This window comes from Lottia gigantea, assembly GCF_000327385.1.
Source record: "Lottia gigantea unplaced genomic scaffold LOTGIsca_179, whole genome shotgun sequence".
In the NCBI taxonomy this organism is placed as follows: domain Eukaryota; kingdom Metazoa; phylum Mollusca; class Gastropoda; family Lottiidae; genus Lottia; species Lottia gigantea.
In genome coordinates, this window is record NW_008708290.1 from 241,405 (window position 1) to 252,753 (window position 11,349).

General features: G+C 31.9%; 2 protein-coding genes across 2 annotated transcripts; both read right to left on the reverse strand.

Annotated features, from left to right (window-relative positions):
- Positions 1-393: 393 nt before the first annotated feature.
- On the reverse strand, positions 394-3,689 carry LOTGIDRAFT_174022 (hypothetical protein; the record flags this gene model as incomplete). The annotated part of the gene is made up of 4 exons (XM_009052054.1): positions 394-738; positions 1,169-1,246; positions 1,912-2,180; positions 3,497-3,689. The coding sequence occupies 4 exons, from the start codon at positions 3,687-3,689 to the stop codon at positions 394-396; spliced, it is 885 nt and encodes a 294-aa protein (XP_009050302.1).
- A 301-nt stretch (positions 3,690-3,990) lies between these two features.
- LOTGIDRAFT_238952 (hypothetical protein) lies at positions 3,991-10,865 on the reverse strand (the record flags this gene model as incomplete). The annotated part of the gene is made up of 10 exons (XM_009052055.1): positions 3,991-4,089; positions 5,416-5,548; positions 6,408-6,518; positions 6,873-7,023; positions 7,485-7,574; positions 9,414-9,498; positions 9,639-9,749; positions 10,114-10,188; positions 10,416-10,524; positions 10,798-10,865. The coding sequence occupies 10 exons, from the start codon at positions 10,863-10,865 to the stop codon at positions 4,042-4,044; spliced, it is 981 nt and encodes a 326-aa protein (XP_009050303.1). The 3' UTR covers positions 3,991-4,041.
- Between the last annotated feature and the right edge of the window lie 484 nt (positions 10,866-11,349).

Consider the following 11,349-nt stretch of genomic DNA (forward strand, 5'->3'; position numbering starts at 1 on the left):
TGATCAGATATAGCCGGTTGCTATCTGCCGTTGAAAACCTAGTTGTTTTCATATTCTGCGAGTTGAATTATCGATTTGAGATCTCCCTCCCCTCCGCCTTATCTAGTGATACGAAGAAATATTGCATCTTATAATTCATTAAATGGAAAATAAGATAAACGATGAAATATTTTATTAAAAAGAAAATGCGTCTATATACAGATATTAACATCCATTTTAACGTAAAAAATATTAAAAAAGGTTTTACCAAAGGGAATTTCATTCATGTTCCATTAAATAAGACAGATGACTCCCTAAGGCCAGGTCGGCGGTCTGGTAGGCTATATATTTTATTGTACATAATATGTATATGAAGTGTGAATATTGAATTTTATTATGAATGCTGATTTAATTTTAGTAGTCGTCGTCACAAACATTCTGAGCATTGCACCTAACTTTCATAGAGAGCAGATAACTTCTGAAACTTGACAAAACATTTACAAATAATAGTTCACTTATGGACGAATCGTGTCTCTTTACATGGTGGCATTTTAAATGAGAGTCTTTATGACGCTTGTTGTTGAAGATGACTTCCCCAGCGCTATCGATGTTACATAGAAGTTGATTCGTCACTTGAAGCACGTCACACAGCACATTACTATCTGACATAGTTACGTACAATTTGTGATCGTCCATAGCTTTTCCCGCACATGTCAGAGCTATAAAATATTCCTGTAAATCTTCGTATGTTTTTGAAACCTACAAAAGATAAGGTTGCATTTGATTTACCATTAAAAAGAGATAATCGTTTTATTTTTACCGTATGGAGGCCATAGAGCTCATTTTCAGCAGTCAACATTTGAAAATGAACCATTCCCTTTCTTCTCGTGTGATTTAATAATAATGAAAATATCTTTATTGTAAATTGGTCAAAATCGGCTGCATTAGACCGAAGTAACTTGGTCCTGTCTAACATTCAGCCCATGTGGACAAATACGAATTAGAAACTGGTCGCTTGACTAGATTGCTAAACCATGAAAAACAAGCCATACTAATTCGGATATTTGGAGAGTTTCAGAATTTGTGAAAACATGGAGGTAAAACAGTTCAAAACTTCCAAGATTATTACATATGTTGTGAGACTTGGAAGAAATTTACGATTCTGTGACCCTGTCAATAGAAAACTTACATTTAAAGAGGCTTGTGTTGGCAAACTTGTATTAAAATATTCCAATAGACCACGTTCTTCTTCATATAGTCTATAATACTAAATAAAATACAAACATATCATTAAAGATATAATCATTTGATAGCATCAGCTCAGTTGCGGAGCCAGGTTTACGCCCGAGAGGGAGCGCGATATCTGAGATTGCCCGAATCTCTAACCTACTTATGAGATTTTTGCCCAAAAAACATGCTTTCGTGGCTGCGAGGGGAGCAGCCGCCCCCTCTGTCCCTCCTTTGGCTTCATTACTGAAATAGCAGATTTACAGAAAAATATAAATGCTTCAAAGTAATGAACATCTCATTTTCACAATGTCAAGCTTTTACAAACTTCGTACTTATAACTGGACTGTAATATTATCACCTTTCTTGCATCTTGGAAGTTTGTAGATGCGGCGGTTTGACAGCGAATACAGCCGATCAGAGACCACGACAGGAAGTCTGTGAACACCATGCCATAATGTTTGCAGCCTATGAAATGATGTCACCCCGAACGTAGTTAATTAAATATAGTTGTTCGTGTCACTTCTCAGAATGAAAACATTTCGTCGTGTTCGTAACAAACAATGCAACTGATAGAGGGGAAAATGTCCTCATATTTACAGGGGACATCGCTATTAATGGGTGTTCAGGTATCGAAAATTATTTTGAAAAGGAGTTTTTGAAAAAAGGGTTATGTACGAAATTGATTATTTCATTTATACTTACGTATTTATTTCGCATTTTTCTAACCTGACCCTCTACAAATAAACGCATCAGAGCTGTGTCGGAACATAGGTCATAAGAATATTCTTCTTGACAATCCTCATCCAGCATCTGTTCAAGTGATCCAATGGTTGTGGTACATGGAGAGAATATCACACTTTTTAAATCTGTATTCATTTCACAAAATTCCAATTCGGGATGTCGCTCAATACTGTTGGCTGTAACGGAAGGTGTTTGGCTTGCGGTAAATACAATGTAAAATATTAAAAACACTGAAAAAAAATTGAGAAATTATTAATCATTTTTTTGTTAATTTTGCTGCATGATGATAAGACCACAATTGAACAAAATGATTCTGGTAATCTATTGCTCTGAAATAATGGCTATTGCCGCTAGATTGAACCCTACATCGAACCTCAGAATTTAACTACTTGAATAATTTCATCGACAATTTCATTATATTTACCCATAATTATTTTTAGATCAATTAGTTTGCCTGTGATCAGAGGAAAGCAGGTCTGAAATTGGTTGAGATCTCTCTGAAATAAGTCAAGAGTCAGAACTGATTGAAAATCTGGATTCGGCTAAAGATCAGATGAAAATACGCCTGAAATCGGATGAAAATCTATCTAGATTTAGTTGAGAGTCCTCTGCAAGCTATCAATATACTAATATTCAGAATTAGTTGATGTTCTTGGTAAATTTTGTCGAAAATCTATCTGGATTCGGCTAAAAATCTGCTTGCAATCAGATGAAAATGTACGTCTAAAATTGGATGAAATCTATCTAGTTTGGTTGAGAGTCCTCTGCAAGCTATCAAAATTAAAATTCGCAGTCAGTTGTTGTCCTTGGTAAAATTGGTTGATGATCTTCGTCTAAAGGTATGTTTGGAATCAGAATAAAATTATCCAGAACCAGTTAAAAGGCAATAATAAACAACATTCTGAATGTGAATGATTTTATATCTTATTGTACGGATGTTGATCTACTTCCTCTGTTGACGAAACAAAAGAAGTCATTAGATTTGGTTGATTAGATGTCTTCATATTTAATGTATAGGTATCCAATTTCTGCAAAAATATAAAAATTCATTTTGGGGGAATTTCCTTAATCGATATTTTTATTTGCGAACCCACAAACGATATTTCTTCCCCCCAAAAATATGATTGTTTATTCACAATTGTTTCGGTTTAAGGTTATTTATTATGATCACTTCATCCACAGAAAAATATAGATGCATTTACCCGTGAAGAAATTTAAAACTTGACTGTAATATAGTGTTATTACAATCATTAGGTAATGCATATAGACATACAGAAAGAAACACCTCTCAGTTCTGACCTAACTATGCGTAAATGGAAATTGTATCCATATAAAAGAGGGAAGGGGAGGAGGAAGTTTCACAATCATGGCTTTTTATTAGAAACAAAGCTTTCACAAAAACCTTTTTTCCATTCTAGTCATAGTTTGGGAAATTTTGACCAAAGTTTTGCAAACACCACACAGATCTGATTGTATCCATTAAAAAGGGGCAAGGGGGAACTATGTATCATAGCTTTGTATTACTTGTAAAGCTAAAGACACATACATGCGGTTCGTGGTCCGATGTGGCGATGCGATGCGTTCATTTCAACGGAGCGTTTCACCGGATCGAAACAAACAAGGGTATGCATTTGACATGACACATACATGCTGTTGCGGTGTGTTGCTATATGTCGGGACTTTCTGTCCGGTGAAACGCAGCTGTGCCGCAGGTGATTTCCATTATTTTCAGACGTCATTGTGGGGAAGCCCCATTATTACAGGGGTGTGTGGGCTGCCTCTCTGTTCAATGTTCAATAATTAATATCTTATATTAATGACGGATAACAATACATAAACAGTATGGATCATGTTCAACAAATTTATAATTATTTGAAGGTACACAAGATCTGATTCATATTGTCATATTGCTGAATTGAGTCATGTCCGGAAAAAAGAGACAAATCAACAGCCTGATTCAGCTGATAAAGTAAATATTTATATAACTATATTTATATAGACCTCTATAAGGTATTTTTAGTAAATAAATATTGATATGAGTGAGTATAGTATTTGTTTATTGTTATTGTTTACAATCATTGTTATCAATATTCATTCAGGATTAAATGTACTCTGTAATTCACCACCTTCTTTTAACTCCTGAAATAAAATAAATAAATCAAAAAATGAATAAATGAATAAATGAATGAATGAATAAATAAATAGTCAATTCTAGCATATCAAACTTATATTATTACTGTTATCACTTATCAGTAGCTTTATTTCAGATTTTAATTTCAAATGGTGACACGCACAGAAAGCTGAGACCGTCAGTATAACAAGAGCATAAACAATTATATCCCGTTATAAGGTATTACAGAAATTTGAAAGTAGTTTGATGCAAATAAAAGAATTAAAAAAAAACCCTTAGATCTTTTTTTAAATTTCCACGGGCTGTTGATAGAGTAAGGTATATTTATAACTGACTATATTTAGAATATAAATTCCCAAGGGTTTTATGATATCTATAATATCTATAAATAACAATTAAGTGTATCAAATTCTATAATCATATTTAGGTTTAAAATACAGATGTGACGTCACCCTTTGATCTTTGTGGACCGATATCCAACTTACTGGTACGGGCATTGTGCATTGAGTACATTATTTTTAGTATGGCGGCAAATTGTGACGTCATAACATGATTGATAATACCCATTTGGGGTTACTTTACAATAAATGGAGTTGACTTATTTTGGAATTTTACTCATGATTGACTCTGATGTTTTGGCCACAAAAAATCAAGTATATTCTAGTAATGTTTACCGAATCGCATTTCGCCTATAATTTTTTATAAATCGAAATATTAACTTCAAAACAGTATGATAGTCTTAGACTGTCCTAAGTCTGGTTGAAAGAAAATGACAACCATTGAAGAATTATTATTGTCTGACCAAATTAAAAAGTTTTTTGAATTTTTATACTATTTTTATGAGAATTGGAATAGCAGCCTAAAAATTGTACTGTTAGTCTTAAAATGCCTTTGCTTTGATCAATATATAAACATACGCATATTATGTCTTCAAAATTTGCTTTTACAGAGGCCCATTTTCAGCCAAATTTGTGAAATTTCCAGATGGGAAATGAGCTTCTTTTCGGTCCTTGTCTTACGATCATTATTGAACTTATTGGACTGCTTTTGTTCATTAACCTATACATATTAAAAGGTGGGTTAAGTTTATATCTTTTCCTATATCATTATAAAGATTTCAAAATTCCAAGTCTTCAACTCAGATGTCTGGTAATCAATTTGTTTGTGATACCATGAGCCCATTGTTTCCAACCTTATGACAATGAAGTTGAAGACGCACGCCACTTTGTTTATCCATGTGGGTATTTTTAATGAAGTCCAATTAAAAGCTCTCTCAAATTTTCCATAAACACAGAATGACATAAACCGATTCCAAATCATGTAAAATAACTTACTTTAATGATGTCTAATCCACCAATCAAATCACCTTTCACATAAACCTGAGGATACGTTGGCCAATCAGAATACTTCTTTAATCCTTGCCGGACTTCCTCATCACTTAGGATATCAAATGTTTTATATTTAATACTGAAATTATAAGAAATCAGATATCATTGGTGATTATCATAAGGAATTATATAAATAATGCACAGAATGCTTCCTTCCTTAAAGAGAACATTTGTATGTCATTTAAGTCCAGTATCGGAACTAGTTGATTTGAATGTGTCTGAAAATCATGAAATTCAATATTAAGAACTGAAAGAGGAACTGTCAGAAATTCATGATATGTCATTTATCTTTGGGACTGAGAGATTTGGGTGTGTCTGATAATCATGAAATCCGGTATTAATGGGATATTCCGCTTTTTTGTAAAACATTTTCATGATCAAAAACGTCTTACATGATATCTGAAAATACTTCTTAAGTATGCTATTTATATCTATGTATCTACATGATCAAATTGAGCTTCCATAAAAGCATAAAAAGTTTACGTAAACTTAAGTTATGCGTTTAAATAGTTTTGGCATTAAAAATTACCGACTGGATGTTTTTAGTTCAAACTTTCAGATATATTAATGGTGTAAAATTTTCACAAATTTGAGCAAAAACTTTTTTACCCACAAAAAAGCAGAATGTTCCTTTAAAAACTAAAAGAGAAAACGTCAGAATTCCTTGATATGTCATTCATGTAAAAGTTATCATTATTATAATGAAATTTAGTTATGTTTGAAACCAATCATCACGCCAACACATCCACTTTGCCCTATTCCAATAGAACATAACTTCTAATTAACACTAAAATAGTAAATGCTTCCTGTTATTAAATCTCAAAATGATCATACATGATGAAAATAACTTAACAGTCTCAGACAACATAGAATACCAGGCAAAATATTCTTAAAGTCCTTAAATGGTCTCTGATATTGAATAATTGACATATTCTTACCTTTCAGAATTTAATAAATCTACCAATGTTCTACTAAAACCACATTTAGGTGTTTCTGGATTACCTTTCATAAATATCATCACTGGGGCTAAGTTGATTATAGACTTTAATCTGGCAAAAACATGATTAAATAAAACATACATATGTATCACTTTAATGTTTAATAATTGTAGTAGAACTTAATGCCAGATTAAAATTCTGAATAGTGAAATAGAAAACAGAAATTGGGCTCTGTTGGAAAAAGACACCTTCATCCCTTTAAAAATTGTCTAAGATTAAAAACCATTGAGTTGTCCTTGTCGTGTATAAATATATGTACGGCCGGTTAGGATTCAAAGCTTGACTGGTCCACTGATATACTGGTCTATACCTCATGAAATGGAAGAGCATGTAAAAAAAAAAAAAAAAATTTTCTACTAAACTAAGTTATAACACAGGGGACATAATTGAAGATGAAAATTCTACCTTTCATTTAAACTAGGTTTGTCTTGTACACCTAAAGTGCTACATAATTCATTGGATTCCACTAATTCTTTGATTATATCTAGGCCACCTAGCAATTCACCATTATGATACAGTTGAGGGTATGTTGGCCAGTCTGAATACTTCTTTAAACCTTTAAAAACAATCACAAAATCTTATCATTGTGAGAGGGTACAGAAGCAACATGTGGTGTGCAATGAAGGACATTTTAACAGGGCTTGTATTGTGAACTCTTATAGGTTTTTTGCTCATATTTGTGAAAACTATACACCGAAATCTGGAAAAAGGTGCCCTTTAATGTATCTGAAAGTTTTAACTAAAAAAACAATCCAGACATTATAAGGCCAAACACCAAAACTAGGTCAAAATAGCATACTCTAGAGATATTTTCATGTATAATTTACAACATTTTTGATAATGAAAACGTTTTACAAAAAAGCAGAATGCCCTTTTAACAAGCCTGGTCTATAGCCCACACAGCCTTTGTCCCATTCAGACAAACAGAATGTCCTGTGAAGTTCCCAGTCTCTATAGGACACAGTCTATGGTTTATTGGATAAAAAGAAAAGAATTATTAGCACAGTAACATCTTACCTTGTCTGACATCATCATCTGTTAATATATCAAAATAACCAAACTCAATCTGATTATCATTTAATATCTGTATTATCTGTCTGCTGAACCCTATATAACGAATCATTATCAAGACATAATAATCATTTCTATATCATTTAATATCTGTATTATCTGTCTGCTGAACCCCTATATAACAAATCATTATCAAGATATAGTAATCATTTCTATATCATTTAATATCTGTATAATCTGTCTGCTGAACCCTATATAACAAATCATTATCAAGATATAATAATCATTTCAACAACTATATCATTTAATATCTGTATTATCTGTCTGCTGAACCCTATATAACAAATCATTATCAACATTTAATAATCATTTCAACAACTATATCATTTAATAGCTGTATAACTTGTCTGCTGAACCCTATATAACAAATCATTATCCAGATATAATAATCATTTCAACAACTATATCATTTAATACCTGTATAACTTGTCTGCTGAACCCTATATAACAAATCATTATCAAGATGTAATAATCATTTCAACAACTATATCATTTAATACCTGTATAACTTGTCTGCTGAACCCTATATAACAAATCATTATCAAGATATAATAATCATTTCAACAACTATATCATTTAATATCTGTTTTATCTGTCTGCTGAACCCTACATAACAAATCATTATCAAGATATAATAATCATTTCAACAACTATATCATTTAATACCTGTATAACTTGTCTGCTGAACCCTATTTAACAAATCATTATCCAGATATAATAATCATTTCAACAACAATATCATTTAATATCTGTATAACTTGTCTGCTGAACCCTATATAACAAATCATTTTCCAGATATAATAATCATTTTAACAACTATATCATTTAATACCTGTATAACTTGTCTGCTGAACCCTATATAACAAATCATTATCAAGATGTAATAATCATTTCAACAACTATATCATTTAATATCTGTATTATCTGTCTGCTGAACCCTATATAACAAATCATTATCAAGATATAATAATCATTTCAACAACTATATCATTTAATAGCTGTATTATCTGTCTGCTGAACCCTATATAACAAATCATTATCAAGATATAATAATCATTTCAACAACTATATCATTTAATAGCTGTATTATCTGTCTGCTGAACCCCTATATAACAAATCATTATCAAGATGTAATAATCATTTCAACAACTATATCATTTAATAGCTGTATTATCTGTCTGCTGAACCCTATATAACAAATCATTATCAAGATATAATAATCATTTCAACAACTATATCATTTAATAGCTGTATTATCTGTCTGCTGAACCCCTATATAACAAATCATTATCAAGATGTAATAATCATTTCAACAACTATATCATTTAATATCTGTTTTATCTGTCTGCTGAACCCTACATAACAAATCATTATCAACATTTAATAATCATTTCAACAACTATATCATTTAATAGCTGTATTATCTGTCTGCTAAAAGTGGAAATCATGGAAAGTGGAGAGTCATTTTAAGTTATATTTTTAAATTAACATGCACATAATCTGAAAATAAGAAACAATTCATGCGAATGGTGTAAAATATTGAAAATCTCAGAATGAATGTTAAATTCATATGTATTTTTTATGTACTACTAACCTTACAGAAGATAATGAAAAGGTAAGTATGCCTTCACATGTTCTGCCTGTAAATTCATGTTTAATGGAAGAAATTATTGACTCACAACTGTTGACATTTTAAAATTATCCCATACAGATTGTAATATTTAAAAGCTATCCTGCACAATCAGCAATAAAAATAAATCATGAATGCTGTGCCTTGAGCTGAAGCCAATAATGAATTTGTTAACAGTATCAAAGACACTGTGACACCCTTTTAAAGGCTAAAAACCTTTCATCCATTTCATAAAGTTAACTCACCACATTTAGGTTCTCGTGGTGATCCTTTCATAAATAACATGACATTAGCTTGATTTATCAAATTCTTTAACCTGGTGTTTAGATCCTAGAAAAAACGACATATATGCCTACAACAGTTGTCTAAATAGTTTCTCTTACTAATTGATACTGATCAATTAGAGCTATCAATAGTGCTCTTGATTACAGTTATTCTCCATATCTAAGACAGAAATGAATGCTATTCACTTGTTTGGGTGGTTCTGATGTAACAACTTGTGATCCACTTGACCATTTAGAAACTTTTTTACTTAATTCAGCCACATTAGCACCATCTAATCTATCTACTTTTTCACCATTCTGAAAGAAAAAAAAAACATTTGTTTTGGTTGAATTGCAGTAAATTTGACTTCAATTCAATGTCAGATAAAAGGACTACATCCTCTTTGCAGGTCAGCCCATCCAAACTATATCACTCAATGATAAGGAAACCATGTTGAAAAATCAACTAGCCCTTAAGCCATGAAGAGTAAAGGTACTAGCCACGAAGAGCAGAAAAGCTTCTTAATCCATGAGATATATGGAGAGAGAACACCTCATGTACCGGTAGCCATGAAAAATTTGTGTATTTTGTTAAATGTAATAGCATCAAATAAAAGACGATAAATAAGGGAATTTAAAGTAGAAATTCTGTGTCAGTTGTGGGTTTTCTATAAAAGTTTACCTTAAAAAATACAACTGTTGGAACAGCAACAATTTCATACTTCTGTGATATTTCTGGAACATTTTCTGCTTCAAGCTATAATCATAGAAAGAAATTACAAGTACTAATACCGATAATGATATGTCTAAATGTTCAACAGGCTACTCCTAGATAGAAGATGGAATTAATCAAATACTTAAATCTTGTATATTAAACAACGAGAGAGAGGTTATGATCAGCAAGTTTCTGACAGAAATTGTAAACAAATGATATAGAATATGATTATTACCACATTAATTCAGAATCTTGTAACTTTAGCCTACCTGAACTATTTTTGTGTTTTTGGTGTTCTTACTCAACTCTGTGAGCACATCATTTATCTGTTTACATTGTGGTGCCCAGTTAGCAGCAAAGTGAACAACAATCAGCTGACTGGAAAGAGAAGTAGAAAGCAAATATTTACAGGTAAGCCTACTCACCTACACAGACTTAATTTACTGTGATTTCAATGATAGTTTTCTCTTCAGAAGTTCATGTCATTTTATGTTTGGAAGTAGTTGTTGTTTGGTTCCATTGTATTTCCATATAAGATATTACTCCGAAATCGAATTTATGGCTTAACGGTAAAATAATTTACAACAAAAGCAATAGGAAAATATTGACCTTAGATTTCTGAAGAAACAGTCGGCTTTTCAAGAAGCTCACCTTTTAAAGTCATTCAATAACTTGGAAAATTCAGCAGACTCTTTAACGGTTTCTAAATACTCCGCCATGTTTTTTTTAAGGAGTTGTCTCCCTTCGGACATATCGACACAACGCCATTTCGACCACAAGATCACCACGCCGAATCAACTCAATTTTAAATATCAAGTAGAAACGTGTTTTTCAAAACACTCCAACAATGGCATTGGCTGGATGTAAGGGAAAATGATATCTTGTTTGGATTTTTACAAAGTAGGCTATAAAAGCTAAGACCGTAATTTTTTGACCTTATGATTACATATTAATTATGAAGTCGTATAATAATGATAATATAGAAAATTGTATCTAACAGAATCAGAGTGTAATTAGTGGCGGCGCGAGTCTTCCTGGACTGGTGGTACAAATAGGGGCCAGAATGACTCAATGGTGGAACAATTGTTGAACCTGAATTCAAAGTTTGGCTACTCTGTGGAGGTGCAAGCGTCAAATATGAAGGGTCTGAAAGGGTTCAATTTTAGAAAAAATGAATTGATTTGGTGCATTCTGGCACACATT